Source organism: Scyliorhinus torazame, chromosome 6 (genome assembly GCF_047496885.1).
Source record: "Scyliorhinus torazame isolate Kashiwa2021f chromosome 6, sScyTor2.1, whole genome shotgun sequence".
Taxonomy (NCBI): Eukaryota; Metazoa; Chordata; class Chondrichthyes; order Carcharhiniformes; family Scyliorhinidae; genus Scyliorhinus; species Scyliorhinus torazame.
The window spans coordinates 164,036,675-164,063,182 of record NC_092712.1 but is presented as its reverse complement, the minus strand read 5'-3'; the positions used below and the strand labels follow the sequence as shown (position 1 = coordinate 164,063,182).

At 43.9% G+C, this 26,508-nt stretch overlaps 1 protein-coding gene across 2 annotated transcripts in view; it reads right to left on the bottom strand.

Moving 5' to 3' along the window:
- The window catches only part of col1a2 (collagen, type I, alpha 2), a 59,224-nt gene extending 48,862 nt beyond the window's left edge, over positions 1–10,362 (bottom strand). For both annotated transcript variants that reach the window (XM_072509037.1, XM_072509038.1), the window contains exons 1-6: positions 10,172–10,362; positions 6,349–6,365; positions 6,225–6,242; positions 3,778–3,822; positions 3,142–3,219; positions 207–257 (exon numbers count right to left, since the gene is read on the bottom strand). In XM_072509037.1, the coding sequence (XP_072365138.1) occupies positions 207–257; positions 3,142–3,219; positions 3,778–3,822; positions 6,225–6,242; positions 6,349–6,365; positions 10,172–10,253 (291 nt within the window). In that variant the 5' untranslated portion in view covers positions 10,254–10,362. The remainder of the gene's footprint in view (positions 1–206; positions 258–3,141; positions 3,220–3,777; positions 3,823–6,224; positions 6,243–6,348; positions 6,366–10,171) is intronic.
- Between the last annotated feature and the right edge of the window lie 16,146 nt (positions 10,363–26,508).

Below are 26,508 nucleotides of genomic sequence, written 5' to 3'. Positions count from 1 at the left end.
CAGGTACAGAATGATGTACAGGCTATTTCTGTAATCCTACAGTCTCAGTGATCAGCCACACTTGCTGGAAATGTAAGCTGAATAATCACAGTTACAATCTTGTCACTTTATCTTTTCAAATGTGGCTTCCACATTGGGAGAGCAGGATCATGAAATTTAACATACTGTGCTGTGAAATGATTGAAAAAGGGGTTGTAAATGCATACCGAGATTCCTGGTGTCAAATCATCCCGTTTAATGTACTGAGCAGCAAAGCTCTGAAAAAAAAGATACATTTTTACTTTAAGAGAGGCCCTAACTTATTAACTTATAAGTAGTCACAGAAATATTTATTAACAGAGGTACCAAGCTTACATTGATTAAAGAATGTTGCAAACACATATATGCATATATGTACAGATTGTCTATGCTAAGGACTAATAAAGATAGATAAATAATAGTAACCACCCTTATTGTCTCCCTCCATCACTGACAAACAGTGGTAGTAGTGCATACAGTAATATCCTGCACGGGACTTACGGGGTGGGAATGATAATCTTCCCCATGATCCCAGTGGAGTACGAGCTCACCCGCTAGGATTGCGGGCACTCTATTAACCTTTGTATGAAAGGCTAGCCAGTAAGGCATCGACCAGAAAACAAGAACCTGGTGGGCACCTACTGGACAGTGTATATTCCATACTGTAAATAAATTTACGTTCTTTATTTTACTCGGTGTGGACTCCCTGGGGGCGATTCTCCCAAATGGAGCCCAAGTGTTCACGCCGTCGTGAACGCCGTCGCGTTTCACGACGGCGCAAACTGGGCCCGGGTACGACCTACTCTGTCCCCCATAGGGGGCCAGCACGGTGCTGGAGTGGTTCACGCCACTCCAGCCTCCTTTCCCGGTGCCAAATGGGCGCCGCGCCAACCCTCACATGCGCAGTTGGGCCGCACCAACCTGTGCATGCGCGGGGGGCTTCTTTAGCGCACCGGCCCCTCAGGGGCTGGCCGTGCAGGGAAGTAGGCCCGGGGGGGGGGGAGAGGCCGGCCCGCCGATTGGTGGGCCCCAATCGCGGGCCAGACCCCACCGGAGGCCACCACCGGTGAAGGAGCCACCCTTCCCCCCCCCACAGGCCGCCCCCCAATTTGCAGGTGGTGATGTCCACATGCATCTGCTGTCCTTGTCCAATTTAGAGATCCCGCCGGCAGTGACCAGGGGTGAATGGCGCCGGCGGGACTCTGTCGTATCCGCACGGCCGATCGGCCCATCTGGGCCAGAGAATCGGCGGCCCTTCCGATTACAGCAGCCCGTGGCCGGCGCCCCGCCAAACGCGCCGGAGCAAATGGTGCCGATTCTCCGCACCTCAGAGAATCGCGCGCCGGTATCGGGCCGTCGTGACGCGGTTGCGGCGATTCTCCGGCCCAGCGCGGGGCTCGGAGAATCGCCCCCCTGTGTCCTTATTAGATATACCATCTACAAGATGCATTGCAGTAACTTACCAAGGGTCCTTCAACAGCATCTTCCAAATTCACAATTTCCACTGCCTAAATTGGATAAGGACAGCAGATGCATGTGGACATCACCACCTGCAAATTTTCCCCAAGTTGGAGTTGGAAATATATTGCTGGTCCTTCACTGTTTTTGAGTCAAAATCCTAGAATTCCCTGCCTAATATCACTGTGGATGGACCTACACAACATAGACTGCAGTGGTTCAAGAAGGCAGCTCACCACCACCTTCTCAAGGACAATTCGGATGGGCAATAAATGCTGGTCCAACCAGTGATGCCCATATCCCATGAAAGAATAAAATAAAATCTACACAAAACTCTTTCATAGCATAAAGCTAACATCTTAATTAACTATTTGTCTACAAGGACAAGAGTGTGAATGAGTTAATAAAAAAGGACATAGGGCAGCACGGTGGCACAGTGGGTTAGCCTTGTTGCCGCACGGCGCCGAGGTCCCAGGTTCGATCCCGGCTCTGGGTCACTGTCCGTGTGGAGTTTGCACATTCTCCCCGTGTTTGCGTGGGTTTCACCCCCACAACCCAAAGATGTGCAGGGTAGGTGGATTGGCCACGATAAATTGCCCCTTAATTAGAAAAAATGAATTGGGTACTTTAAATTTATTTTAAAAATAAATAAATAAAAAGGGACAGAAACATTAAACTATAGGTTACATTCATCACTATTCTGAATTCTCCCTCTGTGTAACCGAACAGACGCCGGAATGTGGCGACTCGGGGATTTTCACAGTAACTTCATTGCAGTGTTAATGTCAGCCTACTTGGACAATAAAGATTATTTATTTAATTTATTGATTCATTTTCTTATTTTCCATATCGACAATCTTTACATTTTCAATTGTTATCATTCGAAATAGAAAAACAGACTTGCATGTAAATGATACCATACTGTTGTTATCTGGAGTATAAAGGTCCCATGCCGGAACTTTGCGCCCCTTTCACAGCAGGACGGGATCTGTCATGGACAGGATAGAAAGTCTGGCAAGACAGCCCAAAGTCTATTGACCTTGGGTGGGAATTTCCAGTCCTGCCGCTGGAGGGGCCAGAAACTCCCGGCTCCACTTTCAATTCCTGGGCTGTGTTGAACTCAGCGAAGGTGAAAATGGGGGAAGCACATAAAATAGTTCCACCAACTGCAGGTTAACCAAGGAAAGAAACAATTAAATTCTAGTTCATTTTCAGTAACTTGTGTCCCCAGCCCCCTCTTCCCTCACTGCATTCACCTCCTATCTCCTCCAGCTAGGAAGATATGTCTGTATGTATATTGGTTAAATGTAGGGTTGGGTTTGGTTGTGATGCTCCTACTTTGCATTATCCTCTGATATTAGAAGACTCAAGAGTTGGAGTCTGGATAAGGCACTGCATAATTGTAAATGCAGCCCATTTTTTTTCATTAAAAATAGCTGTCATTAAAACCATATGATTTGACTATGCTAACTGCACAGAAAAAACAACTGCAGGAGTGAATATACTAAGTATGTTTCTTATTGTTATTGGTGGAAGGGAGAACAATGAGAGATGGACTTTTGTTACTTAGTAGTATTTATATATATTAATCAGTGGCAACTGAGGTTGGCCTAAATTATTGGTCTAATAATGAATAGAATCAACTACATTTTCATTATAACTTACAACGCCAGGTGAGCCTGGTGGTCCTGGAAGGCCTGATGTTCCTGGTAATCCATCTTTTCCGTCTTGTCCTTGAGGGCCCTATCACAGAATGTAAATTATGACTATGTAACATTGGTAATTTGTTAAAAAAGGAAATGTTTAGATTTGAAAATTTAATCAAGATAGTAGAGAGACAGTATGACTATCAATTTTAATTTTAATTAATATTGTCATAACCCCCACAAGGACCAAGGGGAAACCATCATTGATCTCCCTGTGGGAATCATGGAGAATGGGTTTCCCAGATAGGGGCCAGAGGCCACCCATCTGGGGCTTGTTATGAACTAAGATAAAAGACGGCCCAAGCAGGACCTGGGTTGGTTAGTTCTCCCAGCAAGGACTGTACTGGGAGTGATATGCTGCCTTGAGCAGAAATTTGACAACAGTTAAATAAAGCTATGTTAATTTACCGCCAGCTTCCTCTCAGTTACTAAAAATATAAATTTAATCAATTCAATATTCTAAACAGAAGGCAAAACTAGAAAAAAATCTGAAAATATTCTATGGCAACACCATTATCTCCAAACAGGTTCAATTAAAATTTTAATTAAGAAAAAAGCTAGTTGGTGGAAACTCATCTAATGTAAGCATAAATACCCTGTCTCCTGATGGACCGCGATAGCCAGGGGGTCCTTGTGGTCCCTAAAAACATAAATATTTTAATCAAGTTAGATATAACAAGCTGTGACGTAGTTTCAAATGATTACAAGATTGATACATTACACTTCCCCTAGAGTTATGTGTGATAGGATCCTATCATAGGTACGCTTAAGAAGATCGATGGAAAGAAGTACTTGCATTTATAATAGTAGTCTTTCATAATCTCGAGACATCCCAAAGCACTTCACAGTCAATGAAGCACTTTTTAAATATAATCGCCGTTGTATGATCAATTTAGGGAAACTTGGCAATCACTTTGTGCATAGCAAAATCCCACAAGCAGCAGCAAAATTAATGATCAGATGAAATCTATTTTTGCTGATATTAGTTGACGGATAAATGTTGGCTAGAACACCAGGGGAATTCCTCAAATTTTCTTTGACAATCCCAAAGTATCTTTTATGTTCATCTGGGAAGGCAGATGGCCTAAGTTTAATATTAGTCAAAAGATAGCATTTTTGACAGTCCAGCACTCCTCCAGCACTACTTTGAGGTTCATGTGTTCAAGCCTCTGGATTGGAGCTTTAACTTACAACCTTCTGCTTTGGAGGCAAAAATGCTACCGCTGAACCAAGGCTGAGGCTAGACCTGCAGAAGATGCAAAAGTGTTTTGCAAAATATTGCAAAGGACTGAGGAGGTAATAGCACAGTGGTATTGTCCAGAGATCTACAGTAATGCTCCGGGGGCCTGGGTTTGAATGCCACCATGGCAGATGGTGATATTTGAATTCAATATTCGTTCTGGAATGAAAAAGTCAAATGATGACCATTGTTGATTGTTGTAAAAACCCACCTGATTCACTAATGTCCTTTAGGGAAGGAAATTTGCTGTCCTTATCTGGTCTGGCCTACACATGACTCTAGATCCACAGCTATGTGGTATCTCTTAAATGCCCTCTGAAATGACCTAGTAAGCCAATCAGTTCAATGGCAATTAGGGATGGGCAAAAATGCTGGCCCAGCCAGCGATGCCCACACTCCATGAAGGCAATAAACAAATTGCTCAGGGAGACTGGGGAAGAGAATTTACATAAATATGTTAAAATCAAGCCTGGGCCATCATTTTATAATACAATGTATATGTAAAGTTGTATACGCTGAAAATGTTGCATATTGAAAGACATTCAGAGACAATGCAACTTTTTTACAGACTTGTTTCCTTCACCCGAATAAAAACACACATATTACATTAGAATGCTGCTTCCAACCTCCCTTTTCAACTTTTCCCATTCTCTCTCTGTCAGTGTGTGAAGATACAGTGGCAAGTGACAGAATGAAAAGCTGCCTAATTAAATGTAGGAAACAGGATGAGTGTGATAATGTAGTTTTTTTTATGCTTGATTCACAGAAGCCAAGCAGCCAAATGCTTATTCCAGGCCGCTGGCTTACTACAGCAGAGCATAGGTAGGAGGAATAGAGAAAGATTATGCAGCCTATCAGCTTGGCGCATCAACTAAGTTCTGATTCAGAGCCTCTTGATTTGGTGTGCTATGTCAATCCCTAAAATGTATTCAGGTAAATATATGTGCTTCAGATTTTCACACAATCAAAACTGGAGAAGGGATGTATGATGACTGCTGCTCACTGAGAAAGGTTGCATGGAAATGTGAAGCGACGAAAGCATGTAAGCATCGGACTTTAAATCTTTGTGATAATTGAACAGAATTTCAGTGCTGCTGATATCCTGGGTCAGCTTTCAAAATGTGCTTGATTCTTAACTGCTCCTGAAATGGTCTGCAAACATTCAGTTGTATTCAAGAAGGTGGCTCACCACCACCCTCTCAAGGGCAATTAGGGATGTGCAATAAATGCTGGCCTTGTGAATGGTGCCCATGTCCCATGAATGAATACCTAAAGAGTAATGGGTGTGAAGTTAAAGAGGAAGGGAGAAATTCAGCTGTTGCACCTCACATGCAGCACACCTGAAATATTAACGGGACATCAACGTCCATGTCTAAAAATTATTTTAATTTTTTGTGGTATCTTTGTTTTTATCAAGTTGGCGGACACACAATGCAAACAACTTGACAACAATAATGGAATATTATCTATGCCGCCTGAGTGTGGATATGTGTAACTCACGAGTGAAATAGATTATATAAAGTATGATGAACACCATGAGCAATGTAATAAGCATGGCTTGTGGATTGTGCTTATATTATGCATTAACGTGGCAATTTCTAATGGATAGATGAAATGTTCTTCTCATGTCTGAAGTCCAATTAATATTGAAGTGTGGTCAAATATCTGCTGGGAACGGGTTGAGATGATAGAAGCGTGTTTCACTGCATGTCTCACTGTATTTGTATGTCAGTAGTTTGTAGAAATACGCCACGCCACAGAGTTCACAGTCACACTAAGAAAATAAATGTAATGGCGCATACCGTTAATTCTTGGTAGGTCTGCAACAAGGAAGAGAAAACAAAAATATTTAATTATCTTATCTAGACAAAACAAAAATACAATGGAATTTTTAACAGTAACAGCGTAATGATTGTCAATACTTACGTCACTTCCATATACATCTGCGGAAAGAGAGCAGAAAATAAGATCTTAGTTATGAATTCATGACATATGTAACTGTAGAGTACATTGTGCATAAGCAACACTCCATATATAAAACATCATTGTGTCCTGGTGTAAACCTTCCCTGGCTGACTCAGTCGTATAAAGTATTAGTCAATATATAATTATAGTGAAAATGGCAGAATATTTGGTCTGTTCATTATTTGCACTGAATTGTAATGGCGTACACTAGATATGTGGTTTTTCTTAAAAATAACAGTAAAATGTTCTCCCATATTTGAAAGGATGCCTGTGATGATTTTCAAAATATGTAGAATAAAAATGAAGATTCTGGCTCAGTAAATAAAAATGTCTCCCTTACATTGATGAAGACATTTATCACCAGAAATATTTTCAGTAACAATCAGACCACAGTGGAACTATGCTATGCCTAAATTCCAAGCCATGGGCACAGATTATATTTAGAAAGTGCCTTTAACGTAATAAAATGTCCCGAGGTGTTTCAGAGAAGCTTACAATGCAAAATATGACAAAATTAAATTTAACTGTTCGTAATGAATGTACTTCATAATTGTGATAAATGATGTCTTAGAATCAGAAGTATTTAAAAAAATGCAATATTGCATTTTTATGCTGAATTTTGTATTTGTAGATAAATGGAATATGTTGCAGGCATCAAGCATCAAAGCTTTGGAAAAAATACACCAATTGTGCTCTTTGCATTTTGACAACAAGGATGAGACTATCCAACCGAAGTTTACATAGAATTCTTATTGCTAATTGAGCTAAACAAAACCTTTATCCTATCTTGTTATGCTGGAACTAAGAACAAAAATACAATACTTTACTATCACATGCAGTGATTCTTCTTTGGACTGTTTTAGGAACTCATAATAAGAAACCAAATATACCAACTAAGGGTTATTTATCCCCTTCCTCATCTGAACTGGATATAGCAGCAAATAGTGTTTTGTCAGCTCTCATTAATGTAGGATCCAGACAAGAATAGAGATAATCTCTGTAAGCTATACGAGAAACTCATCTTCAGCTGAAGGGGAATGAGACAGATGTCCATTATTGTCACTGTATCAATCAGCGGGTATGCCTTGCGCCAAGTTTGCAGAGAGGTTTTTTGGTATTTATTTTAAAAATCATTCCTATCTAATCCTATTATTTATCAGTAATTAATTACATGATGCATATTAAAATTGATCTTGGAATTAGTGAGTACAAATAAAGTTAAATTAAAAACTCTTCACTTTAAAGCTGCCATGAAATCTCTTTGCTTTCTGGAATACCCAAAGAAATTAAAAAATATATATTGTTAAAGATTCTCTTAAACGCCAGTTTTAATGAAGCAAATGTTTTATATTGTCCAGTGTACATTAATCATCAAATACGTACTATGAAGATGTGAAAGAAATTTAAATGGATGCCTTAATCATTGTTTATCCTTATTAATTGCTGTTTAATTAGATTAGTACAATTGTTTATAGTATTTATACATGAATGAACAAATGTGTAAATCTCTTTAAGGTAGTTAATTATCTTATCAGGTTTCAGTTTGGAGTCCAGTTATATATCAACTCTAACAGTCCAATGACGCAGATGAAAGCAGGACCTGGAAAAGTCCATGGTCTGGAGGACCAATTAAGGCTAGTGGTGTTAGGATCAAGGACGATACTAGCGACATTTCCTTCCTATGACTTTAGAGACACCTTGCCGACTCTCCAATGATACCATCAGGCTGCTGGCACACAAAACTGGCCAACAAGCTGAGGTTTCAACACCTCCTTGCTCTTAATTTCCTGCACTTTCATTCACCCAACAATATTAACTAGACCTGCTGCAACATGAAGATGATGGCAAGTGGCCACAAACCACAAATCATGTATATATACAAATGCTTTCAACGCACTGAAGCCAAGTTATTCTTTAAAAAAGCTCAACAGTACAACCTTGCTTGGCATTTTACTGTGTATATTTGCTTGTTTATTGGTGGCAATGATATCGGAATATAAAACTAGATAATATATAATTGTAACAACGATAGATGGGATGATATTTAAAAAGTGTTTCTACCATATTCAGAATGATGATAATAACACTGGTCATGAGATAGAAATACTTGATTATTCATTTGCCCTTACATGAATACAAGTTAAGCACATATAGGTTTGCACTTCCAGTTGGTGCAAATTAATATCACTCTAATAGGTAGTTTAATAATATCAAGATGTGCAAAACAATCCAGCCGCCTGGCACAGTTGAAGGTTATCTTTGCAGCACCCCCAAAAAGATGCCCCCCCCCCAAAAGTTACAGTGCCCAAAAATTAGAACTGCTGTTTAAGAAATTCCGAAAACAAAATAAAATGGAAAGAATGGTTCCTGTGAAAAATGTCAAAAATCAAATTAAATTGTAATGTTGCATTTATCAATCTCTTAACTGTGCTCGTTACTTTTGTGAAATGAAGACTATTTCTGAGCCCAGCTTTCGTCACGGCCAAATCGGAACCTACTTCGAATTACCAGTAGGAGGCTCCAAAGTTCAGGGATCTTTCCACTGTCTATATATGTATGTGTGGGATATAGGGAGGTGTGGTCAATGTACATCTATACGTTGCAGGCATATATACATACATGTAAATCACATTGTAGGCGATGTATATAATCTGTCAAATACGTTAAACGATCTAAAAGCATTTGATATTAATTAGAAAAATGTCATCACTTATGTTCCGCGGCTGTGTAATTTGGGTTTTTCTTTGAGGGGGGGGGGGGGGGGGGGAGCTGTACCGAGGTTCCGCAGATGTATCTTCATTCCTGCCAATGATCAAACCTACTGACCTCTCCCACATTTCCACCAACTCGCCTGCTCAAAAAGACCACGCCCTCTCTGGGTTTACCACCAGTGAATTGAAGGTTTCAGAAACCGCCCTCCCTTCAATGTGGGCACCTCCTCATCTGCACTGCCTTTCCCCGCAAAGAGCAACATCAGGGCGGCCAGCGGCATTTCAACAAACGAAAACCCCAGGCGCACGGAACATAGAGCTCAGAACCCCGGCAGCCATCCTCGCCCACTATACACCGATACCAAAGATATCAGAAATTACAACAGATACCCTTAATAAAAAAAGATTTCTAAAATAAAGTAAGCCGATCTTCACTAGTCTGTCCCGACAGAACAATGAGGCAAAGCGCCGAGTTCGAGTGAAAAGGCTACCGCGAGGTGGCGACATCGCGCGCGAAGTCGCCCCCCCGAGCCCAGCCCAGCATTTGTCATAGAAAACATAACTTACAACAATTTTAAAAGCCCCCCACTCCCAGACTAGATACTTGCCTATTTACTGTTTATTTTTGTATTTAAAAACTAATCACAGATTTTTGTATCATCTGGGCCTCAATGAACAGAATAATGTAAAAGTGGCGCCCAGTTTAACGATGGAACACAATTAAAAACTTGTTTTCAGTAAAAAGTTCAACGCTTGTGCGACTACACCTCTAAAATACTTAAATACACAGTAATATTAAGCAGATATTTCTGGATATATTTTACGAAATTAGCGACTGACAAATCCTTTGCTAATGTTTTGCCTTACTTGTTTAAGAGATTGTTCCTTGCAAATTACTGGATTCATAGCGGGTTACAAAATATGATTTTAAACTTTATTTTTCTTGTTTCCCTGCTATACTTTTTGATAAGTTTGAACTTAGGGTTTCTGAATCTGCCATGCTTTATCTTACTGGGCAGCAGCCTCCAAACAAACATATACATTATATTGTCAGATTTAAAAGGGGCACTTACATTCATCTTCATATTGGCCTCTTGCAACGAACGTCGTTACTGCAAGCAGCAACAAAATCCGTGTATCCACAAAGCTGAGCATGTCTAAATGTTAGACATGCAGACTCCTTGTGAAAAATAGCCAAGCCTTTTTACCCAGCAAGCATAAAACAGAGGTGATGATAACTCCAGACTTTACAGACCCCTCCTGCCGTATCTTCAGTGTGATGTACCCTTCTTATAGTACAGGAGGATCCCTGTCTGCGTGTCAGGACATCCCCTCAACCAATAGAAACCCTACGGCCCAATGCTATCAACCCCAACAGATCCATTGGAGGAGCATGTTCCAATGTGTCCAGCCTGCCAGAGGAATACTGGCACAGCATCATTGCAATGACGAATGCAGAAACACTTAATTAGATCCAGCCCTCTGCTTTCTCGGGTCAGTCTCCGCGAGCTGTCCTGGGTATTTAATATCTGCCCCCACTTTGATGGCCACCGTGTCAGCAAGCTGCCAGCACTAACACAGCAGAGCTATTGCGGGAGAGGGGGGTGGGGGCGAAGCAAGTTTGTCAGCGAACTCGAAGAACAGAACATTTCAGTACTTTGCTTTTGGGCACAAATTAGATCTTTTCGGCTGCAAGGCTCACGATCGTCTCAGTAACTTGCATCGGAAAGAACTAGTGTTCGTGCCAACTGCTGGGCAGTCATTAGCTTCCAGTGGATTTAGTGGAAACTTCGACACTTATTTCAATGGGAAGAAAAGTGAAATGAAAGGATGACAATGTGAGCTCCACGCCCTTTCCCCAAGAGTTCACGTTGCTCCCTTGTCACAACCCATGCAGCTTTAACAGGGTTCCATAAAGCGCCTCGGCGTTTTTTAAAATCCCTAAACTGTTTCATTACCTGCACACCAGTAACGATTGTATACAGACCGTTTAATGGCGGGGGCTCAAATTACAAATCAGCCCATTGTGAAGGAACATAGCCAAGGGAAAGATTATGAAGGTACATTGCAACGGGAGATGCGCTCCCGCGCTCACTATAAAGGACATAACTCGAGTCACCCTGAAGGATATGAGGCACTGGAATAAGTGTATCTCTTTACAATAAACCACATCTGGCAAAATGAAAAGTGCACGGCATGCTTTTGTGTAAACATACACAATACACACTCAGTTTTTTTTTGAATCTACGTTTAATTTACATCAGTGTTTTCATAGTTTGTCGCAATGCAATTGTAATATTACACAGGACCATAATGAGCAGGCAGCGAATTAACATTACGTCCCTCCATCAGCTACATTAGGAGTGAGAAACATTTCTTTCCCCCCTCTGTACAAAATGTCATTTCCATTAAAAGATCAGGTGACGCTAGGTTATCACTGTGAACAAAAACGATTCATTCAGTAAGCTTCACCACAAATGCCTTCTGAAAAGCTGACAAAACTTTCAACAATCATGTTAAAATTGTCCGTTCCTCCTTTGCCTTCGACACTTGGGCGCCATTCACAATTGCCCCCGCTATAGTGCTGCTACAAAGTCTCATCATTCGTAAACCGGGAGGGTTTCATTCCCATCAGAACCCAGCCTTCCATCTAAAGTGTACTCGTGGCTTAGCGGAAATGCATTCAATTGTGTCAGTTTCTTTTAAAAAAAAGTGATGGAATTGCCATTCCAGTTCCAAATTCAAGTTTCATCACATGAGCACAATTATACCGGCGAAGGGGAGGGGGGGGGGGGGGACGGACAGGGGGTGGTGCTGTCCTACAGCAGGTTTTCACATACTTTCTGAAGACAGTGAATGGTTATATAATCACGCACACTTCATGCTGATTTCGGTAGCTATGCAGGTTAATTTCACATATCTTCCATTGAGACTTGTTTGAAATGGGTGTGTGTGTGTGTGTGGGGGGGGGGGGGGGGGGCTATATTTAAATTGCGGTGTTGGCTGAGGTACTTCTCCCCCAGATGACCAGATACTCTGCAGCTAACGGCTACAAGACGATGCCACATATTCACATTCCTTTTGTGTCTATTGAACTGTACGTCAGTCAGACAAATCATTCAAACGTCAAACAAAAATGCTGCGTGGCCGAGCAACTTTGCAATTTTACAATCGCACGTCATGTGCCGGTTACATTCTGTACATCTCCGGAACAACGTGCCCGATTCGGGAAAGCGACAACTCCAGATGAAGCACAGCAAAACTCCAAATTGGCTTTGGAAACTTTCTCAGTAGGAGCAACACACAGCGTGGCTCTGCGTTTGGTGATGCCCAGCATTATCAGCGGATTCTTAACACAGACCAGTGCCTAAAGGGCACTCGACTCGACTCATATTTCACTTAAAAAGACACACAGGGCAAGAGACATCATGTTCAGACAGATAAGTAGCAGGCGGCAGCAACACCCCTTCTTGCAGAGTAGCTTTCTTATCACTTCTGAAACGTGGAGATGTTAGCCAGATGTGAAATTGGTTCATGGAGCCATCCATATTCACGTTCACGGATTTCATCTTCACCAACCAGCAAGACCCACATTGTTTTAATCCCGGTTATTTCTTAAAGAGCCGGTGTCATAAACGGAATCCTGGAGAAAATGGGAATATCGGCTGCCCCCCCCCCCCCTCCCCCCCAGCCGTGCCCGAGTAAGCATTTCATTCTTTATGCACATCTGGACATGCTTTTACAATGACTATGATCCAGAGGGAAAGACAGGCTACCTCACCCCCCACTCCCCAACAAAAAATACACGGAGGCACCCTCCATCTTGCAAGACAGAGCTTACTAAATGAAAGTGCAGTTGATCGAAGAGCGCGATGCAGCTAACACTGTTGGCGATGTGTAAATATTCTTGAGAGTCGAACGGATCTTGGTAAAACATTTATGATCAATAAGAGCTTCCACAAGTCTATTTTAGATCTATCCTATTGTAGATAGGATCATTTGTGAGTGTGACACTGTTAACGTCTGTGAATGTAAAGGCAGTATATACGTTTCATTGCCTTCCGTTAATCATAGATCATAGAATCCCTACAGTGCAGAAGGAGGTCAGTCGGCCCATCGAGTCTGCACCGACCCTCTGAAAAAGCATGCTACATAGGTGTGGTAAACCACTGTTAGTGTATTATATGTATTGTGGTAAACTGTTACTGTACTACATGTATTATGGTAAACCACTGCCCGATGGCTCCGCCTGTGGCTCCTCCCCTCGGGCTCAGTATAAAGGTGGCTGACCTCCGGCCCTGCCCCAGTTCGGGATCAGTGGCCAGGAGGCTTCCTGTTTAGCTTATTAAAGCCACAGTTTCGTTCACTACTCGTCTTGTGTTAATTGATGGCACATCTGTAGGCCCACTCCCCACCGTATCCCTGTAACCCCACCTAACATTTTGGACACTAAGGGGCAATTTAGCAAGACCAATCCACCTAACCGGCACATCTTCGGGCTGTGGGAGGAAACTGGAGCACCCGGAGGAAACCCACGGGAAAACCTGCAAACTCCACACAGACAGTCACCCAAGGCCGGAATCGAACCCAAGACCCTGGCACAGTTAAGCAGCAGTGTTAACCACAGTGCCATCGTGCTGCCCGCGTGTATCTTAACACTAGATCGAGGCTGACAAAAGGCCAAATTCCACTTGAAGTAAAACATGCACAAACAATAACATTTCCAGTCTACCAGTACTGAACCTCAGCTTCCAGTGGGCTGTCATTTTAATTCTCCACCTTGCTCTCACACGCTGTCTTGTCTAGTGTTCCCAAGCAGCTTAACGTTCCAGAGACAGCACCTAATCTTTTGATTAGGCACTTTACACCCTTCTGGATTCAATATTGTGTTTAGTGATTTCAGACCATGATCTCTGCTCCCCATTTTGCTTCCTCCTCTTTGCATTTGTGAGCATTACTCTTGATTTTATTATTTTTGCTTTTGGATGGTAGGTGTTCATTATTCTGCAATTCACACCTTGTCTCGACATCGCCCGGTGGCCCTGACACCTATTATTATGAAATGCTTTGAGAGGTTAGTCATGAGACACATCAACTCCATACTCCCAGGCTGCCTTAATCAACTGCAATTTGCCTATCACCACAACCTGTACAAAGCAAATGTTATCTCCCTGGCCCTCCACACATCACTGGATCATCTCAACAACAAGGACACCAACATCAGACTCCTGTTCATTGATGACAACTCTGCCTTCAACACCATAATCCCAGCCAAACTCATATCCAAACTCTAAAACCTAAGACTCGGCTTCTACCTTTGCAACTCCTTGGTCGACTTCCTGACTCACAGACTGCAATCAGTAAGGATAAACATTGACTCCTCCTCCATGGTAGTCCTCAATACTGGGGTCCCTGAAAGCTGCGTACTTAGCCTGCTACTATACTCCTAAGATAATGATTGTGTGACAAAATCCGACTTAAACTCTATCTACAAGTTTGCTGATGACTCGACCGTAGTGCGCCAGATCTCAACAACGATGAGTCACATGGGAGGGATATGCAATTCCTTGCCCAGTGAAGCAGTAGAGGCTCCTTCATTAAATGTTTTTAAGATAAAGATAGATAGTGTTTTGAAGAATAAAGGGATTAAGGGTTATGGTGTTTGGGCCGGAAAGTGGAGCTGAGTCCACAAAAGATCAGCCATGATCTCATTGAATGGTGGAGCAGGCTCGAGGGGCCAGATGGCCTACTCCTGCTCCTAGTTCTTATGTTCTTATGTTCTTATGATATAGAAAACCTGGTGGCATGGTGCAATGACAACAATCTCTCCCTCAATGTCAGCAAAACAAAGGAGCTGGTCATCAACTTCAGAAAGTGAAGTGTCTTACACACTCCTGTCTGTATCAATGGTGCTGAGGTGGAGATGATTGACAGCTTCAGGTTCCTAGGTGTAAACATCACCAACGATCTGTCATGGTCCACCCAGGTTGACGCTATGACCACGAAAGCACACCAGACCCTTTACTTCTTGAGGAAATTAAGGAAATTTGGCATGTCCACAATAACTCTTACCAATTTTTATAGATGTACGATAGAAAGCATCCTATCTGGCTGCATGACAGCTTGGTATGGTATCTGCTTGGCCCAAGACCGTAAGAAACTACAGAGAGTCGTGAACACAGCCCAGTCCATCATGCGAAACTGCCTTCCATCCATTGACTCTGTCTACACCTCCCACTACATTGGGAAAGTGGGTAACATAATCAAAGATCCCTCCCACCCAGGTTCCAACCTCTTCCATCGGGCAGGAGATACAAAAGTCTGGAAACACGCACTAACAGATTCACAAATAGCTTCCTCCCTGCTGTAACCAGACTCCTGAATGGCCCTCTTAAGGACTGAACTGATCCTTCTATGCATCTTCTCTACAGTTGTAGCACTATATTCCATATGATGCACCTGGTGTCTTATGTTTATGTATTTACATTGTGTATTTCTAGTATGTTCTATGTATTCATGTATGGAGCGATATGTCTAGACTGTATGCAGAACAACACTTTTCACTGTACCTTGGTACAGGTGGCAATAAATAAATGAAATCAAAATTTGTTGTTTCTTCATTTATTTCATTATTATTTTCATTGACTCTCCATGGCCAATTCTTTTGTCTTTTAATGCCTCCCTCCAGACTCCTGCCCTATCACATGTCTTCCCCTTTGATCTTTTTTCATTTCACCAACTACATATCTAACTTTCCCCAGTTCTGATGACAGGTAATGGCCTGAAATGTTAAGACTGTTTCTCTCTCCGCAAATCGTGCCGGACCTGCTGAGTATTTTCAGCATTTTCTCTTTGGACCTCTGCAGCAGTCTTCCGTCACCAGTCAATCCCTTGGCAGTGAATACATTCAGTATCTTAAATCTTGGAACGATTGTTGAAGAAAATAATGGAAGGTAACTTCTGAAATCTTCAGGATGATATCGACATTGGTAGAACCTAACTGATAGCATCAGATCTGCCCTTCCACTGATCTGTGGCACTCCAATCCAGGAATCACATAGCACCGTGATTTTATTGTGTAAGATAATGTTTGCAGAAAAATAAAATCGCTTACCACTGAGTTTGCCCGTTGCACTTGCCTGTGTTCTTAAACCTATCTGAGTGCTCTGCTGCAGTGATATGTGAGTTTTAGACATATCAACGGTGCTAAGCTGCATTGTGTTAATTTGAGTCCCTTAGAATCAAGGTGACTGTGTCTTGTCACAGGGCTACCGGACACTGAGAAGCAGCTGCCAGAATGTTGGCAATTCACACATGAGAATGTTGCCATATCATTTCAAAAGAGCATGCCCATTTATGGAATAAAGATCACTAAGGTGCATTTACATTTGAGACATGTAATGCTGTCTGGGTGCAATCATAAATCTCAACAATCTTGGCGAATCTGTTTACCCTTGAGTCTCCCATCATTGAACGCGTGGTGTAAAAGGTGAGGGCAGTGGTCACTTTCACTGCCAACTGAGCACCCTGTGGATTCTCTTTGCAGCAATGAGCAGAACTCCACCAAAGCATCTTAACTGAAGTACAGGATCCTGACAAAACTCCTTCGACCATTGATTCTACTGGGTGGGTATTGCTGGGGTGGTTTGGTCCTCCTTTCTTTCTGTCTAATTAATCTGCTGCTCTGCTTCTTCTAATGTATAGATTATGCGAAGAAGGAAGCTCATTATGCAACTCTCACTCAGCAGTTGTGTTGAAAGGGTATGCTTTCTGAGTGGTACTTCAAAAAGTAGCGGAAGCTTGAGAATGAGTGAAATTATTTTTGCTATATCGGCTGTGAGTACCAAGATATGACCAAAGGTCATCACAACCTCAGTGCCTCTTGAACCAAGTGCCTTCTGGCTTAATCATGGATCTGGACAAACTTTATCTTTTACATGGTGGCACACAATACAAGCGTGGATGGATATGGAATTTAAGATGGGTGACTTCTCGTTCTAAGTCTGCCATCTGTATGTAGCTTCCAGTGTGAGACCACCTGCTCCTTCAGTATCTCCTGAAGCTGAACACAATTTCTGCTGGGGCACTGAACTACATCCCTGGCTTTGCCAGTCTACACCCTCCCTCAATGTAAAAATCTTAATCTTCAGAATTATTGTCTTGACCAACACTTCAGTGCAACATTTGCTAACTGTACAGTTTGGACAAATTTTTCCCCTTTTTCACTCTCCCCCTCCCTCCCCTCACCTCACTGCGATGAACAGCTCCTCAAACACAATCATGAACATTCCCCCACCTTGCCTCGAAACACTCCACTGAACCCCTTAACTCATATTTGATCTTTTCCAACCGAAGAAAGTCATATTAGTCACCCAGCGAGTCCGCCACCCCCGGTGGCGTTGCTGACTGCCACTCCAATAAAATTAGTTGCCGGCCAATCAGAGAGGTGAAGGCCACAACATCGGCCTTCCTCCCTTCCATCAGTTCCGGCTTCTCCGATATCCCAAATATCGCCACCAAAGGGCCGGCTCAAACCTCTCCCCCACTATCCTTGCTAGCACCGCGAACACACCCGCCCAGAATCTCTCCAACCTTTCGCAGCCCAAGCACATGCATGTCTGGTTCGTTGGTCCCTGCCCGCACTTCTCACACTCGTCTGCCACCCCTGAAAGAACCCACTCATTCTTGCCCACGTCATATGTACCCTATGTACTGCTTTGAACTGTATCAGGCTCATCCTTGCGCACAAGGAGGTCACATTTACCCTTTGTAGTGCCTTACTCCATACTCCCCAGTTTATCTCCCCCCCGAGCTCCCCTTCCCACTTCTCCTTAATCTTCACCACTTGCTAACCTTCCTGTTCTCTCAGTCACCTGTATATGTCTCTGATCCTGCCCTCCCCTTCCACATCCGGAAGCACCAGTCGCTCCAACACTGCTGTCACCATAGCCCTTAAGCTGGAACCCCTACAGAATTCCTCCTCCATCCTAACCCATTCTACCTCCTCTCCTTCCCACCATCGCTTCACCTTCTCTACGTTCGCTGCCCAATAATCATGTAGCAAGTTCAGCACCGCCAACCCTCCTTGCTGCCTCTGCCTCTGTAACAGAGTACTCTTGGTACCTTCCCTGCCCATACAAAGTCCGAAAATTGGGTCTAGTTTCCGAAAGAAGACCTTCGGTATAACGATCGGGAGTGTCTGGAATATGAACAGGAACCTCGGCAGAATGTTCATCTTCACCATTTGGACCCTCCCCGCCAAAGTCAAGCGCAGTGTGTCCAACCTCTTGAGATCCTCCCTAGCCTCTTCCACCAGCTTTGTTAAATTCCATTTGTGAAGCATCGTCAATTCCCTCGCTACCTGAATCCCCAGGTATCTGAACCTTCCTCTTGCCACCTTAAATGACATCCCCTCTAAATTGGCTCGCTGACCCAACTCATTCCCTGGGAACACTTCGCTTTTCCCGATATTCAATTTACATTAACACTGCAATGAAGTGACTGTGAAAAGTCCCGAGTCGCCACATTCTGGTACCTGTTCGGGTACACGCAGGGAGAATTCAGAATGTCCAAATTATTTAACAGCATGTTTTTCAGGATTTGTGGGAGGAAACCGGAGCACCTGGAGGAAACTCACGCAAACATGGGGAGAATGTGCAGATTCCGCACAGACAGTAACCTAAGCCAGAATCGAACCTGTGACCCTGGCGCTGTGAAGTAATAGTGCTAACCACTGTGCTACCATGCCGAGCTGTTCATATTCCTACTTCCTTTCCCTATCCACATGAGCCTTGAATGAGATATCTCTCCTCGGACAACCGCTTTCAGCGCTTTCCAAAAAGTGGTCGCCGACACCTCCCGTTTTGGTTCAGTTCTTCATGATCTTTAATCACAGCCCGCACTTTGTTACAAAACCCTCTATCTGCAAACAGCCCCAAATCGAGCCTCCACCCTGGCCTCTGCTCCCATCCCAATCTATGCCAAATCTCCAGCCAATGGGGCGCATGGTCCGAGATTACTCTCCCTGCTTACTCTGCCCCCTCCACCCCGACCATTGGGCTTGATGAAACAGCTGAAGATGGTTGGGCCTCAGACAGATGTCGGATTCAGTGATTTCAATAATGCCATTGAATGTCGGGGGATGATGGTTAGGTTCTCTCTTGTTGGAGATGGCTATTGTCTAGCATTTGTGTGGTATGAATGACACTTGCCAATTGTTAACCCGAGCTTGAATATTATCCATGTCTTGCTGCATTAGGACATGGACTGCCTCAGTATCTGAATGATGCTGAACATATATTTATTCATCAGTGAACATCCCCATTTCTGACTTTATGGTGGAAGGAAGGTCATCGATGAAGCAGCTGAAGATATTTGAGTCCATGACATTACTCTGAGGAACAACTGCAATGATGACCTGGAGCTGAGATGCTTGACTCCAATCACCACAACCATCTTCCTTTGTGCCAGGTATGACTCCATCCAGCAGAGAGTTTTCCTCCTGATTCCCACTGACTCCAGTTTTGCTCAGATGCCCTGATGCCATACTCAAGGGAAGTCACTCTCAACTCATGTTTGAGCAACGACTGTAATAATGTCAGGTGCTTTGGCAGGACCCAAACTGAACATCAGTAAACAGGTTACCGGCAGGGTAGCACAGTGGGTAGCATTGTTGCTTCACAGCACCAGGGGCCCGGGTTCGATTCCCAGCTTGGGTCACTATCTGTGTGGAGACTGCACATTCTCCCCATGTCTGCGTGGGTTTCCTATGGTTTCCTCCGGTACTATGGTGCTCCGGTTTCCTCCCACAAGTCCCAAAAGACGTACTTGTTAGGTGAATTGGACACTCTGAATTCTCCCTCCGTGTACCCGAACAGGCGGCGTAGTCTGGCGACTAGGGGCTTTTCACAATAACTTCATTGCAGTGTTAATGTAAGCCTACTTGTGACACTAATAAAGATTATTCTTATTATTAAGTGTCACTCGATAGCACAGTTGCTGACCCCTTCCATAGCTTTACTGAAATCAAGAGCAGACTCATGGGTGGTAATTTCCTGGGTTGGCCAATGAATAATAAAATAATAATTAAGCAAAGAGGCTCTATACTTATCCGTAGTTTGACGGCAGTCGTTGATCTTATTCCGACATTGAATGGCGGTCCTCCTGGTCATGCTGCCCGCACTGACTGCTGCCACTGTGTCCCAGGCAGCATTGCTCACCCTTCTGCTGGTTGAGGTTGGTATCCCCAAAGCGAGGAGCAGGTCTGCGCGCTGCCATGCATGTGCGTTGACTAGGAGTGAGTGGTGAGGGAGCGTTTAAAAGCACCTTCCCCTTGTTATCGGTGAGCTGCTGAGGCATGTGTCAGGTGAATCTGGCAGCGAGGGAGCCAGTAATGTCGAGAATCCTGTGGGGGCTCAATTTTGGCACTAAGTGCCATTGAATACAGCCCGTAATCTCACTAATGCGGCCGTTGCGAAACTCCCTGCCAAACACACCCAAAACCAGACTTTAACTTGAGTCCGCCTTATGTTGTTCTGTGTTTAGTGTACCTATCACATTTGCATAAAATGATTCCAGCCACTATGTTAATAGAGGTATTAACCCATTTAATATAAATTGGCTGGTATCTCTGTTAACGTAACAATAATGAATGTGGATTAAATATTTGTATAATAATGTCACAATGTCGATTTTTCAGGCTTATGCCGTTTAAAAAGCTATGCATTACTTCAGTGCCACTGAAATATTTATGATTGGATCACACGAGTTATCAAGTAATTCCATTTTTTGAATTGAAACATTAGATGACCATTTTTCATAGCCGTTGCAAGGTAATTCAGGCCCCATTTTAAATGGAGTAGGCTTGTGTCTGAGCCATGCCAGGGTAACTAATTTTTAGGCCAAAGCTAACAAGGTATTGGCCAATTTATTTTACCTCAGGCCAACCACATCCTCACAAGGGGTCTCAGGAGGCAAAGCAATGGCTCATGTAAAATACCTGTTTTGAGATTTTCCAGAGGATCCAGAGGGGGAATTCTGACTATACTTATTCTCGAATTCAGGTAACATTTAACTGTGATGTAATCCCACCATGATAACAAAAAAAAGGACAAATCAATACTACTCATTGCATGTATTAACAATGCTGATTAATTCTATGGAATTTATATAATTTGACCGACCAAGATTCACGTGCACTACACAAAATGTAAAACATTGGGGCTATTACTTACTCTGCTTATTGTTTACCTACTTAATAGAAATGTATTTTGGAAAACTGTGCTCCAAGACTAGTAAATGGGGAGAATGTTTACCGTTATTGGACTCAGTTTTTGGGCTTACTGGCATTGGGGGTGCCCAGCAGCCAGGGGGAAACTGGAACTTTTTGTTGTACCTTTGTCAGTGGCTTTTTAACAGCCACTGAATTTGTATTTGACTTCAGGATGAAAATTAAAGGATAATCCAGGTATTTCAACAGAGCAGGAACTGCAGCAATGGACTCCTAACATTGCACTGCAGCATCATAATTCACTGATGCCTTCCTTGGCCCGCAAATATCCACCACCCTTGCTTACACTGCCTTCTCAAGCCTGTTGCAGCATATGACTTCTCATACTAACCTACCTTGCAGGTACACCCACCTATCTGCCTTGGCACCTCCTCACATCTCCATTTGACCATCCACCATCTTAGTGCAACATCACACCTACCCCTCATAGCCGGCTGCAGCTGGTAGGAATCCTAACAATACAGTCATAAGACAATCTCAAAAAATACGAAGTCTTACAACACCAGGTTAAAGTCCAACAGGTTTGTTTCGATGTCACTAGCTTTCGGAGCGCTGCTTCTTCCTCAGGTGCCTCATGTAACTGAGGAAGGAGCAGCGCTCCAAAAGCTAGTGACATCAAAACAAACCTGTTGGACTTTAACCTGGTGTTGTAAGACTTCGTACTGTGCTCACCCCAGTCCAATGCCGGCATCTCCACGTCAATCTCAAAAAGAGCTGATACCAGTTAACATTTGGGCATGGAAGATGTGCAGCCTCATGGAAAAGATTATAGCTGATAGACCTGAGAGAAGAACTGCTCTTGTTGGTAGAGAGATAGCTAAGTATAATGCCCAGATTGTTGCCCTCAGCAAGCCTCATGTACCTGAGGAAGACAGCAAAGTCTATTTGGCATAGCTTTTGTCTGCCATGAACCATCTTGGCAGTAAGTTGACTTGCCTTCTTGAAGGGGTTATTGATTGTCTGGTGGAGCTTAAACCCCTTTGCATGGGTGGCACTGTGGTGCAATGGTTAGCAGCGCAGTCTCACGGCGCCAAGGACCTGGGTTCAATCCCACTCCGGGTCACTATCCGTGGGGAATTTGCACATTCTCACCGTGTCTGTGTGGGTCTCACTCCCATAACTCAAAGATGTGCAGGGTAGGTGGATTGGCCACGCTAAATTGGAAAAAAAAAAATTGGATACTTTAAATAAATAAAAAAATTCCCTTTGCATGGCAACAGGCAAGCAACACTCATCAGTGTACATGCCCCTAAATAATCAAGAATAAATTCTATGATGACCTCCACTCTTTGATAATAACTGTGACAAAGTAAGACAAGCTCATCATTCTTGGTGATGTCAACACAAGAGTCGGTGCAGATCACCAGGCATGGGAAAGGATCCCCGGAAAAATGATGTTGGCAGTTGTAACAGCAATGTTCTCCTCTTGCTAAAGATGTGTGATGAACATGAGCTCTTCATCACCAACACAGTTTCTGCCTTACTACGAGCAACAAAGTGCCTTGGATGCACCCCTGTTCTAAGCACTGACTTCAAATTGACTATGCCATCATCAGGAAGTGGAGAAGGCAGGATATGTGTCTAATGAAAGCCATTTGAGGTGCTTACTGCTGGAGAGTCCACTGTCTTATTGTTTCAAAATTAAGGGTCAAGAGGCTGTTTGACACCCCAAGTCCGTGGGTAGTGAGTACAGCGATAAAGAAGATAATGCTCCTGAGGAGAAGATTATAATGGAGGAAGAGATAACTCTAGCCTCCTGCTTCATTCATTTTCAGAAAGAGCAAAGTTTTATAAACCAGGAATATGTAATGTATGTGCATAGGATCCAAGATAAATTAATAAAGGAGCAGACAATTTACATGAAGCGAACTGTACTTATGATAGAGATGTAAAGTACTGGGACTTTCCTCCTTGGATCACAGAAAACAATGGGGACGTATAATAAAGGCTTTTAAAATTGTGAGACTTCGGACAGAATGAAGAGGAGAAGAATATTTAATCTGGTTGGGAAGTCAGTGAAAAAGGATGTGAATTTTAAATAATTGTTAAGGGAGTTATGAGAGCTGTCCAGAGAAATGTCTTTACACAGATCATTCAACACTGGTGGATGGTTGCACCCAACAGCAGAGCTTCAGTTGACATAAAGACCCCCTCCTTGTATTTATGCTCAATCCTGTTCAGAATCATTGCATACATGTGTCTTCTGATATCATTTGTGAAAGGTTGGATGATGGCACAGAACTTAGCAGGGCAGCACGGTGGCGCAGTGGTTAGCACAGCTGTCTCATGGCCCCGAGGTCCCAGGTTCGATCCCGGCTCTGGGTCACTGTCTGTGTGGAGTTTGCACATTCTCCCCATGTTTGTGTAGGTTTCGCCCCCACAACCCAAAGATGTAGGGGGATTGAACACGCTAAATTGGCCCTTAATTGGAAGAAATTAATTGGGTACTCTAAATTTATTTTTGAAAATGATTACTAAGCAGATGCTTCTTTGCACAGAGGGTAGTGTCCTTGGCCCATCCACGTTTAGCTGCTTCATCAATGACCTTCCTTCCATCATAAGGTGAGAAGTGTGGATGTTTGCTGATGATTGAAAATGCCATACTGAACAAACTGCTTGAACTGTGAACCAACAAGTCTCCAGGTCCTGATGGACATCATCCCAGGGTTTTAAAAGAGGTGGCTAATGAGGTGGTAGATATGCTGTTGTTAATTATCCAAAATTTGCTAGATTCTAGAAAGGTTCTATCAGACTGGAAAGTAGTAAATGTGACCCTCTATTCAAGGGAAGGAGGCAGACAATAGGAAACTAGGCCAGCGAGCTTGACATCTGTCATGGGGAAGGTGTTGGGATCAATCAGTAAGAGGGTATAGCCTGGCACCTAGAAAATCTCAAGGTAATTGTGAAGAATCGGCATGATTTTGTGAAAGAGAAATTGTGTTCAACCAATTTATCGGAGTTCTTTGAAGGAGTAATGTGTGCTGTGGGTAAAGAGGAGACTGTAGACATGTTATACTTGAACTTCCAGAAGGCATTTGATAAAGTGCCACGTCAAAGATTATTGTGGAAAATAAAAGCTCGGGGTGTAGGCATAACATAGAAGATTGGCTGGTTGGCAGAAAAGAGAGTGTGTGGGTCTTTTTCTGATTGGCAGTTTGTAATGAGTGAAATCCTGCAGCGGTTTGTGCTGGGCCTTAAACCTTTTACAATTTATATCAATGACCTAGATGAGGGGAGCGAAGGCATGCTTGTACATTTGCAGATGACAGAAAGAAAGGTAGGAAAGTATGTTGTGAAGAGGACATAAGGAGGTTGCAGATGAATCTAACTAGGTTACGTTAGTGGGAAAAAAAGATGGAATATAATGTGTGAAAATGTGAAGTTGTTCACTTGGGCAAGCAAAATAATAAAAGCAGAATGTCACTTAAATGGAGAATGATTATAGCATTCAGAGGTGCAGAGGGATCGAGGTGTTCTAGTGCATGAGTCACAAAAAGTTTGTATGCAGGTACAATCAGTAATTATGAAGGCTAATGGAATCCTATCCTTTATTAAGCGAGGAATTGAACATAAAAGTAAAGATGGTATGCTACAGTTATACATGGTATTGGTGAGACCACGAGCTGGATTCTCCATTTCAGGGACTATGTCCCCACGCCGTCATAAAAACTGTGGCCTTTCACACCAGAAAGACCACATATTCATAGCTCTGCAGGGGGGTAGCAGGGACCCGTCATGAATCTAGCAGCTTTAGTTGCAGATACGGGCCCCGCATTTCCGGGTCAGAGGCCGCTTATGCACATGGTGGCAGCCTCCAGCTGGACCTCCTAAATAGTGCCCCTGAACGGCCACGTGCACGACCTCGATTGCCCACCCAAAAATAGCCCGGTCCCGCATGAGGCCCCCCCTGCGCTCCGATCTACCCGCTCCCGATCATGGCGATCATGGGAGGAGTCCGCAGCCGCCACTCGAGTATTCCAAATGGCCGGGACCACATTAGATCCACGCTGCCGGGACTTTGGCCAGTCGGGGGCGGAGAATGGCAGGGCGGACCTCCAGCAATGGCCGCAGGTAGGGGATGCATGGTGCGGCATACTTCCTGGGTACGCCGCTTTTCAGGGCCTGGAGAATCGGGGAACCGGCGCCGGTCCTGATTCCCTGCGTGAAAGTGGATTCTCTGCCCCAGCGGCAGACGCGATTTTGGCATCGGGGTGCGGAGAATCCAGCCCCACATTTCAAATAGTGTGTGCAGTTTTGGTCTTCTAAATTAAGGAAGAATGCAAATGCATTGGACAGTTCAGAGGAGATTTACGAGATTGATACCTAGAATGGGCGGCTCGTCTTATGAGGATATGTTAGACAGACTGGGCTTGTTTCCACTAAAGTTTAGAAGAATGAGTGGTAACCTGATTGAAGTATATAAGATCCTGAATGGACTTGACAAGTGGACATGGAAAGGATATTTTCTCTTGTGGAAGAGTCCAGAACGAGCAGGCAAAGTTTTAAAATTAGGAATTGTCCTTTAAGGACAGAGATGAGGAGAACCCTAAGAGGGTTGTGCGACTTTGGAATTCTATGCCTCAGAAGGCAGTAGAGACAGGCAGGATTCTCTCAGCCCACGCCGGGTCGGAGAAACGCTGGGCGCGAATCACGTGACGCCGCCCCGACGCCAGTCCGCCGATTCTCCGGTGAGTGGAGAATCAGCGCTGTCGGCGCCGGCACGGACGGCGCGGTGCTGTTTGGGGGTCTTTCTACGCAGCCCCCACCTGCGATTCACCGCCCGGGATGGGCCGAGTGGCCGTCTAAGTAAGCCCGAGTCCCGCTGGCGCAGTTCACATCTGGTCTTACCCAGCGGGACCTCGGCATCCATCCTGTGGGGGGCGGCCTGGTTGGGGGGGGGGCTGCGGGGGGATCCGACCCCAGGCGGGGCCTCCACTGTGGTTTGGCCCGCGATCGGGGCCTACCTCTTTTGCTCCGCGCCGGCCCCTGTAGCCCTATGCCATGTTGCGTCGGGGCCGGCATGGAGAAAGGAGCTACCGTGCAGACGCGAATTCGCGCCCGTCGCAGCGCGCATGCGCAGACCCACGCCGCCCATTTGATCTTGTATCGGCAGCTGGAGTG